At 43.7% G+C, this 19,683-nt stretch overlaps 1 protein-coding gene across 3 annotated transcripts in view; it reads left to right on the top strand.

Moving 5' to 3' along the window:
* RAD51B (RAD51 paralog B) overlaps positions 1–19,453 on the top strand; it is a 579,835-nt gene extending 560,382 nt beyond the window's left edge. For all 3 annotated transcript variants that reach the window (XM_087448333.1, XM_087448336.1, XM_087448335.1), the window contains exons 10-11: positions 9,371–9,449; positions 18,935–19,453. In XM_087448333.1, coding sequence (XP_087304459.1) covers positions 9,371–9,449; positions 18,935–18,951 — 96 coding nt within the window. In that variant the 3' untranslated portion in view covers positions 18,952–19,453. The remainder of the gene's footprint in view (positions 1–9,370; positions 9,450–18,934) is intronic.
* The last annotated feature ends 230 nt before the right edge of the window (positions 19,454–19,683 follow it).

Genomic DNA, 19,683 nt, shown 5'->3' with positions numbered 1-19,683 from the left:
GGATACAAGTATAATAAAAACAAGTATAATAAAATGTTAATGGTAGAATCTACATGATAAGTTTGTGTCTTCACTATAAAATTCTTTCAACTTTGCTGTATATTTGAAATTTTTCGTAATAAAATGTTGAAAAATAAAAATAATAAACTTAAAATGCCACTCTGACCCTGAACTGTTATTATTCCCATAACTTGCTAAGTTAATATCCTATTGATCTGAAGAAATTACTGTTTTGAGGAGCTAGCTCTTTTCGTTTATATATTGTGGGAACCTGATGTATTATAGGTAAATGTTTTTAAACAGTCACCAGAGAGATGATAAAAGAGCAGTGATATTCTCTGGGGAAATAAGGTCTTGGCCTCAGGGCCAAACTTTCTAGGAGAATCTTCCCAGGGTCTAGAATTATATTTCATTAGAGATTCAGATCAGCTCAATTTCTGCCCCAATTTCTGTAGGAAAAGTTGTGAAGTAGGCCACATGTAGGTAAATGAGTAAATTCATGCCTGCTCAAATAGAGTTCATTTTTCCACCCTGTCATTTTCCAGCACTATATTACTTCTACAGATCCTACTCCCCTGTTTAGAGAAGGCAGTTTAGATGCCGTAAAACTTATTCTCTACTCTCCCCTCATAATCTTGCAAAGCTGTTGGTACTGAGGCTTCAGTGTTCCATGGAGAGGGATTTTCCAAGTGATGAAGCAGATTCTAATCAGTATAAGATCCAGATATGGACTGGGAGCTGGACCTCGGCCACTTTTCCCTCCAGCTCTTCTTAACACAATGACTAGGGAATTCCTTTGAGGATCACTGGGTACACTTCAAGCCCCCCTGATCCTGTGGCCTCCTTCCAGCCACAGAGATCTTCCTGTCTGGAGCATTTCCGGCCCTTCTGTCCCTTGGCTTGGAGAGTTAGCTCAACCTGGGGAAGGGACAGAAGACTTAGGTTATCAAAAGCCCGTTGAATTATCTGATGCAAGACTGACTGGCTTGTTTGCCTCCCTGGCTCTCTTCCTGGGTTTCAAAGCAGCTGAGAAAACAACCTTTTTCTAAGTCTTGGACAAGGAGGAAAATCCCTGGCATGAAGAATTTCTGTTGCAGACGCTTGGCACAGCTAGAGGAAAGGTTTGTTTAGCTTAGCAATGGGTTTTATTAGCCCAGGCATCCAGTTGAAGTGAGATAATAGGGTCCCTGTTGAAGGACATTTCAGAGTCAGTGGGTTTCCTGCCTTATGTCTCAGCAGGGCCCTTGCAAGCAGATGAAAGTATTAGATGCATTCAACAAGGACATCACCACCGAATACATCAACAACCACGTAATCTTGCTGATCTTGAGGGAGACTGAGATAGGGTTAAAAAATTAGCAAGATAGGAAATTGTGGATGATGCAAAATCATATTTCTGAGCTATCTATCTCAATTGCTTCTCACTCCAGTTTTCTTGGCTGAACATATTACATTGTCTTTGGGCCCTACATCTTATAGCAGAGAGCAGGGATAGAAAGACAGCCAGGCCTACCACCTGCCCCTACGGGAAGAAATTCTGCTTACACTTTCCCCCTGCTGGCTCGTTTTACTCTGCCGTTCACCCTCAACCATTGTGAGATTTGGGTAGTGGGTGGAAAGGGGAAGGAAATTGAAGAGAGGAAGGATTCATGACTAGTGTTAAAGGAAGCCTGCCTGGCAGAGGAATTAGAGAAGAGAAAGTGGGAGAATCAGTCCAGCTTACCCTCAGCACATGGCTGCCTATTCATGTCTGCTTTCCTGGGCCACAAAGGCAAAACTCACTTTTTCCTAAAGTGGGGGCTCTATGCAGGAACTCATGTAATCTGCCAGAATCTATAAAAGCAGCCTCCAGGATAGCCTGTACCCAAGGTTCCTGACGTCCTTGTGCTGCTTCTTCCACAGTGGCCTTCCTGGCCACCCGTGGAGGAGCAGGGCTGGGCTGGGTTGCTCCAGTTGAGGGCCACACCTATACTTTGCAAGGAGGACACAGGCGCTATCCCTAGAAGGTGTCACCATTCTGGAGGAGGCCTGAGGTTCCTATGCCTAGTACTTTCTATTCTATGGCTCCTTTTCCACTCTCGGAGCCTCTTGGAAGTGGGATCAGGCCAGGAAAAACATGTGATGCTATAGCAAACTCAAACCAAAGGCTTGACTTTGGGCCTGCCCAAGCTGAGAATCTTGGCAGTGATTGGGCAGCCCGCTCTTTTCTATGGCATCTTCTACGTCCCCCAGCTTTGGGGAGGGGTGCCAGAAAGTCCTCAAAGTGGGTATGAGTCAGAGCTTCTGAGAGTCACCAATTTGTGCGTTTATTCGCTCATTCAGTTTTGCGTTTCATAATTGAGCTTCTGTTATGTATACAGCACCATACTGGAGGTTGGTGTGACTCGAAGAAGCAGCAATGATGATGATGGTCTCTGCTTTCAAATACATGGTGGTCAATTCAGGTAACGTTAACTGTAAAACAGTGGAGAAAGCAGTAGGTACTAGTGAGGGGTAAAGATGAAGTGTGATGGGATTAGAGAGAAGTTACCTCAAGCTGGAGAAATTGGCATAAGCTTTCTGGAAGAGGTGGCATTTGTCTGGGGTTCAAAGAGTAGGCAGGATTTGGATATTCAGAAATGAAGGGCAGAAGGAAGATTGCCAGGATGGAAGCCTGTGAACAGCTGAGGCAACCTGCATGGATGCCCTGTCCCAATCCCTTCTTTGTCTTGAATCATGCAATATATTCATGCTGCAGGAAAAAAATGCCCTTGTTTGCTATTATATATTCTGCCTCATTTGATGTATTTCAGAGAAGTGGATCAATCTGTGCATGACAACTTAGGGGCTGCCATCATGGTGGTTAAAAGTATGGCCTATAGAACCAGATGGCCTGGGCTGGAATCCTGGCTTCAGCACTTATAAGCTACCTACCTCAACAGGTTGTTGTGAGGATAATGTTTTCATAATAACGTTTGCATCATCATCGTTATTGTGGGAACCCTGGAAGTCTACCCCACCCACCCCGAACCTGTAGGACATTTTACCATTTTAGATCCATTGCTCTGCTTTGAGAGTCTTATATTAACATGCAAACACAACTGAAAAGGTAACGCTGGAAGATTTAAATCAGCTGTCACTTTAGAGCTAAAGAAAATTCGCTGACAATTTATTTGCTCAGAGCAAAATAGGCACCTGTGGGGAGGGACATAAAAGAAGGAGAAGAGGGTCTGTAATGGGGAGGCCAGTGACCTCCAAAGGTGACTTCTCCTTCCACATGTTAGAGTACCCAGCCCTCTGTGTTTTCACTAGTAAATTGGGAGAAACCTTCTCACATACAGCACAGGGATAAAGTGAAGTACAGTGAGGAAAATGCCCATCAGTCATTTTACGAGGCCACAGCATTCAAAGCGCTAGACTGGGCCCTATAGCAGGGAGGGGTGTGGGATCAAAGAAAATGCCCCTGATCTTCGCAATCCCGTTGAGAATTCAGAACATTCATCTAAGAAATAAATTGAGGTGGAAACAGATGGCATTCTTTTAAAAAGTGCAAATTCACACAGTGCAGATTGAATCTGCCTGGCCCATAGTAGCTACTCAGTAAATCTTTGTTGATGGATGGATTGAATGAATGAATGAGTGCCCAAGAATGAGGGGCTCATAGTAGAATGTCAAAGTGAAAAAAAGCCCAGAGGCCTAAAGGCTTCCCTGTATTGTCTGTCTTCTGCTACCAGAATGTCAGCTCCATGAGACTAAGGACCTCATCTGCCTTGCCCCCTGCTATATCCTCTGCATCTAGCACAGTGCCTGGCACAAAAGAAAGTGCCAGCAAATACGTGTGGATTGAATAAGTACATGGATAGATGGGTGGATGGTACGAATAATGGAAATTACTTCCAGCTGGTAGTGGGATTTGGAACCCAGCATCTAGTACATAGTAGAGATACCTTCAGTGTTCCTCAAAAGAATTTAAAAATATTGATGACCACTTTCCTTGCAAGAATAGGTGAAGAGAGGAGAAAGTATATTCATTAGAGTATAGTTAAAGTAGAGCTGGTCTGATATAAAGGAAACCTTCAAGAAAAAACAACCTGGCTGTTTACTGAAAGTAGAATTAACGACTCACAATACCACACACCTGCCCTGTGGAGCACTAGGCTCTCAAGCCACATGTGTCTGCATTCATTCTTGCCCAACTATGTATTTCTGTGAACCCTCAGAGGGTTCCAAAGCCAACTGCACATGTTGCACACAGAGTTGATTGTGATGAAAATTTTTCACTAGGGCCCTGGAATTTTATTAAGCAGGCAGCCCTCCTTACAGGGCATTATGTATTGAAGAAGACAGAATGACACTTAACAACAGCCCAAGTCAGACAATGATTAGAACACCCCAAATTTATGGGATGACTGAACATCTGAACCAGAGCAGCCTAAATTATCTGCTAGGGAGAGTTGTTTGCTATAGAAAAGGATAATTTATAGTTTGAAAGGCAAAAAGGCACAAGGTTGTGGGGTATTGATTCAAGTCTGAAAAAGGGAAGAGTCCATATGCATTCACCAAGATGCGTGGCAAGCATCACTTTTTTCTGAAATCTGTTGGGCTAGAAAGCTAATTTACACTTTCGCTCTCTACTATGTGACACTACAGAATCTCCAGATCAAAAAACTCACATTAAAAGCAATATGCAACTTCACCCCAGGCCTCTTACCATCAGGTTTGCATTGAAGTGTTTATGTTTACGGGTTGCTTTGGGTATCTAACCATGCTGATGGTTCTCCTCCAGTTGTTCTCATGTTTGAAGTTTCCCTTTTGGAATTTGGGCTTCAATCCAAACACATTGCACCAAGCATGGCTTGCTGAATGAAGAGGAGGGCAGGACCATCATTTCCCTTGTTCCAATACTGTGTCTCCATTGATATAACCTGAGACCACACTAGATTTTTGTGAACCACATCTCACAACTGACTCGTATTGAACTGTGGTTAACCAACCGTCCTGAATGCCATATCTCATCTCCTCCGTTCTGTAACCAATAGTTGGTCCTTTATTCTCAAGGACAAGGCCTTACATATATTTCAATAAAATTGCATCCTAAAAGATTTGTAGGATTTGTCCCAACAGACTAACCAAATTGAGATTTGTTTTGATATTATGATTGTCTTATCTAATATATTAACTCTTTCTCTAAATTTTTTGTCTTCTGTTACTATATTCAGCATCCCATCAATGGGTTTCATTACATGAATCACAGGTCCAAATGTCACCTTTTCAGTGAGGTTTTCTCTTAAGACTCTAGTTAAAATTGACCCCCTCCTTCAATCCAATAGACTTCCTATACTCTTTCTCTGCTTTTTTTGTCCATGGCACATGTAGTCATCTAACATACCACATATTTTTTTTATTTATTATCTTTTCACCTCCTTTAGAATATAAGCTCTTTTAGGGTAGCAGTTTTTATCGGTTCTATTCCCTGCTGGATCCCATATTTGTTGTAGGGATGTGGATGAATCCATCGGTGTATAAGAATGTTGAACGTGATAGGACCAAGGCTAGAATCCAATACATTCTACTAGAGATTGCTACCCCTCACCAGATTGCTATTGATCTTTTGGTCACTTATAAATCCACTTAATGGTATTAGCATCCAGCCCAACTTGTCTTCACTTTAAGCAGAAAGCTATTGAGAATTTGTTACATTTTCTGCTGAAAATCAGACATTTTGTGTTGGTGGTAGCCCTGTGATCTATCAATCTGGAAGTTCTTTCCAAAAAAAAGGAAGTGAGATTCATGTGACATAACTGATCACTTCCTCTTTCTAACTGCACACAAAGCATCCTTTTGATAACCCATTTTAAACCCTGCTTGGGAAGGGCAGGGCATTAATTAGTGACCTGTCCAAACCCCTTGATTCCCTGGAAGGGAGGGCCTTCCAAGTGTGAGGTCCCTCCACGTGAGGTCCTCCCGGCTGGGTCTCCAGGCTTGTTCACAGAGTGGGCCTGTGCTCCCTGGGAGAGGAAGCAGTCAGATGATGGAGATAGCACCACTGAACTGGAAGGCTTAGGCTCAGATGCCATTTGTTGTGCTACATTGGAATATCACATCCTTTTTTTTTCTGAGTCTCAGATTCTGCAGTCTATAAAATAAAAATGGTAATATAATTTTCAAAAATATGATTTTTGAACTTTATTGGTTATTATTTATTTATACCCTTTTGATTTCATATCCAATTGCTTCCTGCAGACAATAAAGATCTGAAGTTTTGGATATGTTTAGTTTTTTTCTATTGCTCTTTGATCTAAAGGATTTATGTTGCTCTTATCCATTTCCTTTTTCCCCATTCTTTCTGACACAGCTGTGGTTTAAGCCCTTGTCATCTCATCCCTGAATTATCACAATAGCCTCCTAAGTGGCTCCAAGACTCCTATCTCTTGCTTCTCCATCTTGGACTCTTCAATCAGGATATTTCCTGGAACCCAGATACTCAAAATGTGGTCTATGGACCACAGCATCAGCATTTCCTGGGAGCTTGTTAGAAATGCAGACTCTCAGGCCCCCCTCGAAATCTGCTGAATCAGAAACTGCATGTCAACAGGAGCTGTAGGTGATTCATACCCACATTAAAGTTTGAAAAGCACTGTCCTCTCTTCCGCCATGCTATTCCCCTACCAATGGGCATCCATAAACTTCCCATTGAACCATCCCCCAACTATCTCTGTCAGAAAGGATCCACCTTAATTTTCAGGTGAGATGTTTTTGACATGAAGATATAAATGCCCTCCTATACCATCTACTCATTGGTTCTGAGAATGATGAGCAAGTTTATCTAGATAACTTTAGAGCAGTTATAAAAATTATTGAGCATCAACTTGAGGTGAATCCTTCTGATAAAAGCCAAGTGTACTGGTTTTTGATGAGTGAAAGTTGAGGGGTACTTGGAAAGCATATGTGATGAGTTGGTCAGAAATGTTCTTGTTAGTTTGACACAGTGACAGGCATTTTATATACTTAATTTAATCTTCACAATAATCCCATTTAGGTGGGTGTTGCTATTGCCATTTTACATGTGAGGAAACTGAAACTCAAAAAAGTTAGGTTGTCCAAATTACAGTATTGGTTGGAATTCAACCTATGCCCGTAGAAATAAAGGCGTCCAAAATACAGTGGTTCAGAAAAATGGCTCTGTCCTGAGGTGGATAGGTGACCCCAGATGGGAGGCATTGATGCTTTATGAGGTCACCTAGATGCCTTCTCCTGTGTTGCTTCATCATCCCCCAGGATGTCCACGTCCATGTGGTTGAAGCTGGTTCCTGCCCTTGGGAGGGGGAAAGGGAAAGTGAAGAGCACACAATTTTCTTTTTTTTTTTTTTTTTTTTTTTGTGAGGAGGACCAGCCCTGAGCTAACATCCAATGCCAATCCTCCTCTTTTTTTGCTGAGGAGGACTGGCCCTGGGCTAACATCCATGCCCATCTTCCTCCACTTTATATGGGACGCCGCCACAGCATGGCTTAACAAGCGGTGCGTCGGTGCACACCCGGGATCCGAACCGGCGAACCCCGGGCCGCCACAGCGGAACGTGTGCACTTAACCACTTGTGCCACCGGGCCGGCCCCCACACAATTTTCTTATGAAGACATAATCTGGAAATTCTACCTGTCACTTGTACTCACATTCTGTTAGTCAAAGCTTGGTCACATGGCCACACCTAGTTGCAAAAGAGGCAGAGAAATGTTGAAACCTGGGCAGTTATTAACTAAAAGGAAGATGGGGTGGGGGGCGGTGGCTACTATGGGAAAATTGCAGGCCTTCCCATAGATACCAAGTTAATTAGAGGAAGAACCTAGATTCAAACTTCATGAGTATAACCTGTGATCGTTCTGCACATCATTCCACCATTTCTCGTAGTTGACAGTCAGTAAATGTTTGTTGAATTGAAATAGATTGAGATATTACATGTAAGCCTTTTGGTTACTTGAAATTATTTCTTCCTTCTCCCTTGCCTCCCTGATTACCTAAGTGGCTCTGTGCCAAACTGGCTCTATTTTTGATGATGTTAATTTATAAAACAGGAAACTGATATTTATCTTCCTTCAAGAGAAAGGTTATAATAAAATAATCCACCAGTCAGAGGTTCTGAAGAACAATATGAAGTGTGACAAGGGGGGTTAATAACACTAATTTTTTTTGTGTGTGTGAGGAAGATCAACCCTGCGCTAACATCTGCCAATCCTCCTCTTTTTTTGCTGGCCCTGGGCTAGCATGGATGTTAATCCATGCCCATCTTCCTCCACTTTATATGGGACGCCGCCACAGCATGGCCTGCCAAGCGGTGCGTCGCCGCGCGCCCGGGATTCAAAACGGCGAACCCCGTGCCACCGCAGCAGAGCGCATGCACTTAACCGCTTGCGCCACCAGGCTAGCCCCGACACTAATTTTTTTAATGCCCTAATGACCATCCCTTTAAAGTAGGTATCTTCTTAGGAGAATGCCCTTACTCAAAATATTTTTGATATTTTGTGTTGGCTGGTATATCGGTCAACTCTTGCTTTGATAATGCTTCATGACAGCACCACCAAAATCTCAGAGGCATTCAGTAATAAGCATTTAACTAATGTGTAGGTGGGTCTCCTGGGGGTCAGCTATTTAGGCTGGGCCTGGCTGGCCAGCTCTGCTCCAGGTGTCTCTCAACCTCCTTCTGAGATAGAAGATTAGCTTGGACATACTTTTCTCTGGAAGTAGTAGAAGCATGAGACAGGTGGAGATCATGAGGCTTCTTGAGGCCTAGACTGAGAACTGGCATAACCTAGTAGCCAAAAAGTCATATGGCCGCACCCACAGTCAAGGGCCATGGGAAATAGTCTACACCTTAAGTAACAAAAAAATGCAGTCACATGGCAAAGGGTAAGAATACAGACTTGGCGAAGAGTTGGGGCCAACAGAGCAACCGATCATTGCTTTGCTTTTAACAAGTTATTTTGAATATTTACAATGATGGTAAATCTTTATCTTTTAAGGGTAGCTTTGAATTTTTTTTTTTAGTAAATAGCTACGTTTTTGAATAAAATTAGAGAATCAAGCTAGGTTTATCTTTGGGCAGAAAGATAACTGTTAAGCATGTGACTTAAAATAATGAAACTTATTTCTAAAAGAACTGGTTCAAGAATATGGCATTCGGTGGCAGAACAGTCAGAATAAATGTACAGCCGTCCAAGATGATCAGCTGATTAAAAGAATAACACTCATTTAGTTCTAAAATCATTTTTTTTAAATAGACCTTATAGTTTGTAGTCCTATGTTACCACTTTGTCTCAAAGTGCGAAGGAGAGTGAACAGAGGCTCATCTCTGATATCTCCCGTGACTAACCCTGGGAAAATATGCTTTATGTGCAGATTCTCATTGCCAAGTCCCCTCTGGCTCCCTTTACCTCATTTGTCTACACCATCAAGAAGGAAGGCCTGGTTCTTCAAGGTAAGATTCTTGGATTAAGCCATTTCTTTAAGCTGACTGTGCTCAGTGCTGCCCATTGCTGGTGATAATTACTGCTCTGCTCCTGATGGAAGCTACTTCAGGACAGAATCAAAGGCCAAGAGAAATTGACCAATGATATTTATCTTGATGAGATAAAAAGAGATTGGCAGTAGTGGCAAGAATTTGACAGAAGGTGGAGGTGGGGCTGAGGGAGAACTACAGAATTTCCTAACAGTGAGACAACCAAAGAATAAGGGTCAAACCAAGCAAGCTAGGAACTGCCACCACCCTAGTCCTCTTCGCAGATCCTATGGACTGAGGAACCAGGCATTAAGTCTCTGACACCAGCGTGGAGGACCCAGCACTGCCTCAGAGCCCACTTGCTGAGCAGGCTGAAGAACCATCTGGGCTGGCAGCCTGTGGGGCACTTTGTCATGGCTCCATGAGCCATGCTTCCTCAGCCTCCTGGTTACTCTGTTTCCTTTCCCTATGCTCAAGTCCTGACTGAGGACCAGGCCTTGCTAACCTGCACCTTGTGACATGGGCCTGGGACTTGGAAGGTGCTGAGTTCTAACTCATGTAGAGCGCCCCAAGGCCACAACTTGGCACTGATTGATCTACTATGGTGGTTCACTCCCAGATGCTGGATCCTCTGGTGGTTAGGAAAGGCGTCTGATCTGGCAGATCTGTCCAGAAAACAGTGAACATGAGGGGGTAAATTCAAACACCATTGAACTTAGTCCATAGGGTCAGATGTCCGAAACCGCTTTGTAGATGAAGAAGGGTCCCCACAGAAGTGCTCAGGATACACATCTGTCCCCTGCTGTCAGGCAGGAGGCCCCATCCACAAAGATGCATGAGTGAACATCTGGCCTGAACCACAGAGGAGCATATTGTCATGGCATCCATTGGAGGAACATCTGCCCTTTAGGATTTTGTAAGTTGAGTATTTTTCCCAGATTTGTGAAACAGGCAAGTCCCTGCAGTATCCCCATGGAGACACATTGCATTGCAAAGACCTAGCAGGAATTTTGTGGGGCAGGCTGGAGAGTTCATGCTTCTGACTGAGGAACAGTCCTCTTTCCTTCCCTTTCTAAAACGCCTGCTTCTTAATGGACCCGAAAAGCAGCGTGTTTGTTTGGTGCAGCTGAGCTCCACAGCAGGGACTCGGGTCCAGGGAAATTTGGGGTAAGAACTACTGACCTTTGGCTCTTAGCCTTTGACTTATGTTATCCAAGTTCCTTGGTAAATATTTTTTTTACAATTGCAAATATTGTTTTCTGACAAAGAAGCAGAGATTTTAAGACCAGATTAAGCAAAGCAAACAGCAGGCCCTTTTGTTGCATACTCTCTAAGGGTGTATAAGTAATAAGCAATCAGAGAGCTGGACTTGTATTTACCCCATGCACAGTGTGGCTTTTGACTCTTCATTTTTAGAGCCTTTCTTAAAAGATTAGGAGTCTAGTAAATAGCAAACTTAGATGAAGATTTCAAGAAGTTCTATGGAAGATTGCAAGACAATTTCGGGAGGAAAATAGCCAGTTCTGCCCAGATGGCTTGTATTGAGAGCCTTGATATGGTGCCTGTATCTTGATCACTGGGCATTTTGGTAAACAGCATTTCAAAGGCTGGTCTAATTTAGATAACTTTTAGGATAATATTTGTGGGAACAAGATCACAGAGTTGCCTCTCTGACGCTCATTGCTAAGGTCATGATTTCAACAGGAAAGAGGAAGTTGTTTAGAGAAAGTAGAGACTGGAAATACAATGAATTGGTAGAGGTTAAAAAACTATAAAAAAAAAAAAAAACAAGACTATTAGAAAAAGTTGGAAAATGGGAGAAAGTGGATTACTAAAGGAGGCCAACCTGGAGCTGTGTGTCCAGGAAAGAGAAACCTTCAGGAAAGTGCCCAATGACGCAAAAACCCCAACCAGTAAATAAAAATGTCTAGGAGACCACAGAGCCCTACCTGGTTGCTTCAAAGCTGTTTTCTCCATCCCCCTCCCCCAGGCAACACCTCCCTCTCTAAGGTTTCCAGAGGCAGCAGAACCCCTGGCCCCTCTCAGCAATGCCACTGAATATAAACCTCTGGGCACTCCCTCCCCTCTAGCTATGTACTGCTGAGACTTTGGGAAAACAAAAAAGGAGGTTGCTCCTCGGAAAAATGGAGACCCCTCCTTTATTGGAGAGACCCCTTGGATTTCTGTTCCAGCTCTGGTGTGATCTTGAGAAAATCTCTGGCACTCTAGTTTAGTGCACTTGAAAATGACCATGTTGCCCTTGATTCAGTGCTTTGCAAATGGTGCTCCAACCCATTGGCAGGTTGTGAAATAAAATGAATGAATCACAACCAGCATTAAAAAAATGAAATAGAGGAGAAGAGAAATTATCAGATTATATCACACCTATTGTATTGTTTCATGGAGTATTTGTTGTGTGATTGTATGTGTGTGTATGTGAATTACAGGTTTGTGTACAGAGGTTGCAGTGCAAGATGTTTTTCTTACTTGGGTTTTAGTCATCGGCCTGGGTGATCTCTAAAGGCCTTCCCATTTCAGCTTTATCTGATCCTCCTAGGAGATGGTGTACTTATCATTCACTTCGCTCGGCAGAGCTGTACCCTTGAGATCTCCACAAACCAGAACATAAAAGCTTATTTTTTCCCCCACATTTACCAGATGACTGAGCTAAAAAACACCTGCACAATTCCCCTGGTTTAAAGCAAAGAAACCTTTGATCCCTGGGTGGTAACCTTGCAAAGTGACCAGCAGTCAAGGCCAAGAAGCTTTCCTTGTGTGAGGGTTGCTGTGGCATGATAGCCTGGAGGTGGTGTGGAGGTTGGTACCCAGAGCTCCGGGGAGAATGTGCATTCCACGTCTGAGGGGCATAGAGACAGAGAGGCAAAGGGCTGGAAGAGTGAGGGCAGCTCCTCTGGTACCAACTACAAAAGAAACTGCCAGCCCAGCCACTTGTGGCTTGACATTCCGTCTTTGTAATGGAGCCAGCCTGGAGCGGTGGGAAAGAACAATCAGAACAGCCTACCCTTTGGGGGAACGGGGCTGTTAGTGACTGTGGGAATGATCCCTAGGTGCCGTTTATCCCCTTAGCAAGCCCCAAGATTCCTCCCAGCCTGCTAACCAGGAGGTTTTATAATACCTGAAGAGCTCCTGAGTACATGAGCAGAGGGACAGAATAAAAGGTGAGGCCAAAATTCGATTTACTGGCTCCACAGGCCATTCCCCTTACTGGTTCTTAAGGATTAGGATGCTGAGAACAGCCGGCAACTGGGGGCCTTAGACCCTTGCTGCCCCTTTGTTCACTGGGATGGGAGGGACAATAAAACGGCAGGCTGGAGAGATGGAGGGGCTTGGTTAGAGATTTCTCAGGCTGCTTTCTGAAACACTTGAAGGAGCCGGTCCATGCTATTGTTATAGTAAAATAGAAAGCGGAACTATTCTCCTTTTGCAAAAAAAAAGAAAATGTTAAAGAAAGAAAACCCACCCTCCCAGCATCTTCAGGAGGCCCCCTGGCTCAGGCCATTACCATGGTAATACCACGCTGTTTGCATCCTCTTTGTCCATCCTGCACTTGTTGGGGGTCCTGGCCTCTCATGGCTGGGCTCAAGACCCTGGAAATACTTGGCCCCAAACGAGAGGGAGCTCATAGCCACCAGCTTCCTGATGGCTCAGACTCTGAGAGGAGCCAGGTCCCAGCAGAGGTAGAGTTCAGCCCTTTTGTGCAACTGAAGTGGGAAAGGTGGCAGGGGTTGGGGGAGGAGCCCATTAATCCATTTTTCCTTTTGTCCCCAGAGTTCACTATGAAAGCCCCAGTGCCTGCTGGGTGGAAAAGCAGAGGTTTGGCCAGCTCAGAGTGAGGATAAGGGGTGTTGGGACCTAGTGGAGAGGGAAAAGCAGGAGCAGGCTTTGGGAATTTAGGAATTGGGAGTTGATTTTAATGGAGTGGGCCCACGGAACCTCATGCAGAAGGGAAGGGAGCGTTTACGTTGAACCCACCTGACCCACATCTGCTCTGGTCATGTCCTTTGTTTCCCCAGCAAGCCCCAAATGTTATGCCCCCTAGAACACAGCTGGGACCTCTGGGCCTCTGTGTCAAGGCCGGGAATAAAGATTCTATAATTGAAAGGAGCCAGGTTGTTGCTGATGCTGCAGGAGGCCTAGGCAAAACCCAGAGCCAGGCTCTCCCAGATCCATCCTGGCTTTCGACAGACTCTTGGCATAATGGCCCGCTGATCTGGTAAAGAAGCAGATCCTGAAAGAGGGGCTGGCCCGGGAGAATAAAGAGGTCCATTCAGCAGGGGCTCTTCCTTATTCACTCTTCCTTTGCCCTACACTCTAATTTTCCTCGGGAATCTAGGGAGCATTTGAAAAACAAAAGCCAGGTTGTTTGAACAGGGCAGAAGATAATGGCTTCGTTTCTCAGTAGGACAGAATTGTGTTTTTTATATATAGTTTTTTAAATCCAGATCCGGTATGACAGGTTGAATTTGGATTCTGGTGCTGTCCTCTACTAGTTTACGTTTGAATGAGCAGCATAAACCTTGGGATGGGGCTGGGGAACCTCAGAGGAGCCCAGGGCACCCTGAGATAGGTCCAGAGAAGGTTCTGGAAATGAAACTAGTTTCCTGCTTTTCCAACCACATGGTATAGGGACTCGGAAGAAACCAGAAAACAAAGAAACAATGATTTTTTTAGAGCTGGAAAGCTATGTGCCTCATTTTTCTTGTAAAATCAAGAATGGTTGTTTGATCGCCTTTTGAAGCATATCGGAAGAGGCATTAATCTCCTCTATTTGTTCGCTTGTCACAAAGTCGGGTTAGATTCTTCCACCTCATTTTCTTAGTCACTTTGCCAATTGGATGATTTATTGAAAAATTCTTTTCCCCCAAATACTGCCATCTGAGTTCAGCAGATTTCACCTTGAATCAGTAACCTATCTAAATGTTTTCTGCCCGTTGGACTCAAAGTGACCCAGAAGATTCTTAATCTGTTTCCATCCAGGTATGGATGTGTCTGCTTGGTCAATACCACCCACACACCAGGCACGGTTTGGCATTCTTGTGAGAACCTGGGCAGAGAGCCTTGGGATTCAATGGAGCAGAGAGAGTAAACTCCTCTCCCAGAGGTCACAGAGAAGAGGGCAGAGTAGGTCTGTCACATTGTCTCCAGGCTGCCAGGTGCCACTGCAGCCTCAGAAAGCTCGTCCAGGCCAAGGCATTGTCCTTTGGGACTTCTGCCTGCCTCTCAGTGAGGAGCTTCCCAGGGGAAATGAGGAAGGACTCCCATGTGCCCAGTTCTCTTCTTCTCTTTTAACATTCACTCCACATTCCCTCCCTCCATGACATCTCCCCACACTGACCTCTGCTTTGTTCCCTCCTTTACTCTGCCTCTTAGCCTCAAAGACAGATTTTGTTTTCAATGTGGAAAAATATTTTAAATACAGAACAGTACAGAAAATAATGAAACCCATGAATCTAACACCCAGAATTAACAAATGTTAAAGTTTTGTCATATTTGTTTCAGATGTTTTTAAATTATAGGAATAAAACTTGACAAAATTCAACATTCCTTTGTACCTATCCCTGGTCCCTCCCTACCCCACACTCCTCCACAGAAGTAAAAGTTCTCCAGGGTAATATATCCTTCCCCTCCTTCTTAAAAACTTTTCTACATATATGTGAATCTAGACACAATATAATGATTTGTTTTGAGTGCATTCCAAATGTGCATAAATAGTTTATTGTACACATCATTCTACAACTGGCTTTTGTCATTCAACATTATGTTTTTGCAGTTTATCCACGTTGCTACACATAGATCATGTTCTTTCACTTTAGTTGAGGTATCCACATCCATTGTATGAATATACCACATGTTATCAATTCCCCTACTGATGGAAATTTCAATTATTTGTTAAGTTAATAAATTCTGTTGCACATGTTTCTTGGTATACAAGTGTGAGGGTTTCTCTAGGTATATATCAAAAAGTGGAATGATTGGTCAGAGAATATGCACATTTTTATCTTTACTATATATTCCCAAATTGCTGGCCAAGGGGGTTTAGCCATTTACACTTCCTCTGGAGGTAGTGGACCAGTTTCTATGGAGCTGTGTATAAGTTTATTGTCATCTTTCCACATGTAATTTTCTTATATGTTCTTTATGGATGACTCTTTTATCTCTGCCATTGGGGTATAAGCTTTCCATGGCCTCTAGAGTGATCTTCTGCATGGTGCATGTGCTTTATGCATATACTTGAAGGATTAACTGACAAAAATTACTTCTCCTAAAGTTACCTGTGCGCACTTCCCACAAAGAGAGCTTTTAGTTTTTGTTCACCACCTTTATTTTCAGGTGAGGGAACTAAGTTCCAGAAAGGTAAAGTGATGTTCACTGCCTCAAAACTGGGTTTGTAGCCCTTTCCCAATATTCAGCCTAGACTCCTAAGATTTTATAAAATTAGAAGTGGATTTGGGCCCCCTCGTTTTTCATCATGGCAGCCCCTTTGGCAACTTATCTCTCAGGCTTTATGAGCCTCTGTTGGTATATTCCAGACCCCTCCTGAATCTTGAAATCCTAAGCTGAGATGGATCAGTCACACTGATACAGCAATCCCTCAAGAAAGTTCCTGAGAGTAGTTGGGTTATAAGTTTGGCTGAGTGGAATAACAACCTAAATTAACAGTGGCGTACAAGATAGAGATCTACTGCTTTCTCACATAGCATTGTGGAGGAATGCAGTCCAGAGCTGGTATAGCCACTTGGCCCCATGTGTTTGTCCAGAACCCAGGATCTTAGCTTATTGCCCCATCACATCTAGGATGTTGCCCTTATTGTCATTCCAAAATGGCTCAGCATCATGTTGTCCATCCAGGTAGCAGGATTTGTGTGGGGTAGAGAATGGTGGTAGGAGGAAAGGGCATTCTCCTTCCTGTAAGGATTTTAACCACAAGTTATACACATTATTTCTGCCTATATCATGTTGGCCAGTCTGTAGATACGTGGAAAGGAAGGCTGGAAAATGTAGTTGTTTATCTGGGTGGCCATATGCTCAGCTAAATTTTGGGAGTTCTTTTACCTTGAAAGAGAAGGGGAGATGAATATTCAGTGACACACCCCTTTCAGAGGAGCCCAGTTGCAGAGATTAGGCCCCAGGGTGCAATAGTACAGACCCTAGGGCTGCGATCGTTGCATAATGTTGAAATGCAACATAAATATTGTGTGTGAAAAATACTATCAGGGCCCTCTTTTGGTGGAGTCTGGAGCAGAGAAGTAGGATATCACAGTCAGTAAGCCACCAACGACCAGCACCCAGAAATCTTGGTCCCCCACCCAAAAGAGAATCTCTCTCAAGCAGAAACTTTAATGATTTGCTATCATGCAATATGCAAGAAAGATACTTAAGTGAACAAGAGCTACTAGTGCTTATGGCACCAGGCAGGGTATGAATTTGGGTCCAAAGTCAAAGACTAAACACATTTTTTTCCCAAATGTTTTCTCCTGTCTCTACATTCTTTTAAAACATGGAACAAAATATCAGTTGGAATAAGGTTATAGAGAAAATCTTTATTCCAAGGCCTGGACTATGGATAAACTGGATCCACACTCCTCTTTTAGAACCTGGAAGCCATTTGGCTATCTCTGCAGAGTTAACAATTTGCATTTGTGAAAATGCCCAGGTAATAATAGCAAAAGATGTTAAATCAATTCAGGTTGTTGATTTTCTTTGAAAACCTCATCCAAAAGGACTTGGTGTTCTTTCTGGAATATGAATTAAGCTCCATTTCAGTGAGTTCAGTTCAGCAGATATTTGTTGAGCATCTATTGTTATCAAACCATGGTGCTCAGGGGGATATAAGGCTGAAAAAAAAAAGGTCCCTTCCTTTTAGTAGCTCAGAATCTAGTTAGCTCAAAACAAAATAAGTTCAATCAAAGGCAACCATGACACCTATTTTCAGGTTTCAAACAATGGGATATGGAAGGACAGATGAGATAGACTTATTCCAACTAGGATGACTGAGGGAGGTTCCCGAGAGTACTTGGGACTTGAACTGGATGTCAGCTCCTGAATACTGATGAAAATGGCATTCCATTGTCTCTTGACAGAGGCCACTTTCTTTTGCTATTTGAGGATAGATTTGGGGACACTAGGGAATGCTGATTAGTGCCATGTGACTAATGTTGACTCATGCTGACTAATGTGTTCTAAATGGATTGATTCCACAATAAAGGGAACGCTGAGAGTCAAGAGTTCAGATCCTGAGTTTTACCATGTGATAAAACATAAATCACTTAGCCTTCGTACTTCATTATTTTGTCACTTAAAATGTGCTTGTGATGAGAATCCACCAAGTCACCTTGACTAGAAAGTACTTTACAAACTTCAAGGATAACAGAAATGCTTAACAACAACTCCCAGGACAGGCTTGTGCAACCCTGGGTTATTCATAGTACATACAGAATCAGAGCATCCATCACATGCAGCTCCCAGGCCACACAAAACTCCTGTTTCCTCACACATGCCATGAGAACTGACAAACAGTGCACTGCACTCACAAAAACTGACAAATAGAGGAGCTTTTGAAAAATCTTCCTATCTACCTACTAGGGCGTCTGTGTTTTTCTACAACAAATGTTGCCACAGAACTAAGAGCTTGCATTACACACACAGCTCTTTCTCTCTTTTGACATCTCCCCAGCTAGACTGCTTGAGAACCTTGCCTTCCGTGTCCAGATGTTTACTGAATTCTGAAGGCCCCCCAAAGGGCCAAGTTCTTTTGTTGCTCTCCAAATCACTTCCCACAGAGACTGACCGATGTCCTGAAGGAGCCCTTCAATAGGGAGGATAAATGGAGGCAGATGAAGACATGACCCCCTGAGGCTCACCCACGTCCACACTAACAAAGGGTCTCAGGCACAACCTTGTAAGGAGCATTTTGGTCAGCAGCGTCCCTTCGAGAGGCCAAGTCTCCCCCACAGGGCTGCTCTCAACGGCTACCATCATAGTAGAAGTACTGGGCATTTGTTAAGGGCTGGGGTGTGCTAGGTGTAGCACAAAACATCTATATCTTGGTCCCCTGCCTCTGTGAGTGCTTCCTGGCTACAGATCGCAGCTGGCTTTCTCAGGGGAAACCTGGGGGTAGAGGAGGAAGAGAAGGAAGCCAAAGAGGGGCTCCCACTTCTCTGGATGACCTCTTCTCAGCCAGCCCAGAAAGACGCCCCCTTTGTCTACAGCTATCGGCAGTCCAGCCAGGGCTGCAGGGCCTTAGCCCCAACCTGTGCTGTGTTTCTGCGTGTCTCTGGTTTGTGAGGCTGTTGGCTCCCCAGGTAATAGACAAGTATGTGTGTGAGTGGACCACTGTTGGAAGGGAAGTTTTATTTAGACTGCTAGGGAGAAGTTAGTGCATTTCATGACAACAACATTTTTTTCAAACTTTCTTTCTCTCCCTCTTTTTTTTTTTCCTTTAGGCCAACAGAGGCCATAGGGACACTATGACCTTTGTCTAGAGCTGATGGGGGCGTGATTTGTGAAATGAAACAGGACTGTGCTGCTTGGAAGAAGGAAACGGAAGCCAACATAATGGGGATTAATTAGTTGATTGCTGTTGAGATGGTAACAGATTTGCCCTCATACCATTGAGCCAGCCATCTCAGACCTAGCAGGGAAGGTGAAGATGAAGAAGCCTTTGTTCAGTTCTCTAGATGCGTGGGGCTGAAGGCTTTGCCGCCATGGGATGTCAACAGCCATAATAATAATAATTTGCACTTATATAGCACCTTTCAACCAGGCACCTCAAAGAGGTTTAACCACATTAATTAATTAAAGCCCACAATCCCCCTGGGGAGAGGAGGAGGATGACTAACAGGATTTGTAATTACAGGAGGGAACATTTCCGAATAAAGTATTGTCCACCAAATAAAAAGAGTAGGTGTAAAGGAATTGGGGTCTCCAAAGAGTAACCGATTCAGAAATGAAATCATGGAAAGATGGGGGAGGCTGGGGGCGGGTATGGGTGTGGGGGTTTGCTCTTGTGTCAGAGGGAGGTCGATGGGTTCAGAATTCACTGACAGGTTCGGATCCAGCTGAGAGGCAGAACGTGTATGGTATTAGTGGCATTTGGAAGGTCATTAGTGGCACCACTATTGTGGTGTAAATCGAAGTTTCACTAGTATATTGTGGATAGCCATGCAGAACAAAGAGTGAGATTCATGCAGTA

The sequence above is a fragment of the Ceratotherium simum genome, chromosome 24, assembly GCF_057802395.1.
Source record: "Ceratotherium simum simum isolate JZ-2026a chromosome 24, ASM5780239v1, whole genome shotgun sequence".
In the NCBI taxonomy this organism is placed as follows: domain Eukaryota; kingdom Metazoa; phylum Chordata; class Mammalia; order Perissodactyla; family Rhinocerotidae; genus Ceratotherium; species Ceratotherium simum.
This window is presented reverse-complemented; position numbering and strand designations above follow the sequence as displayed.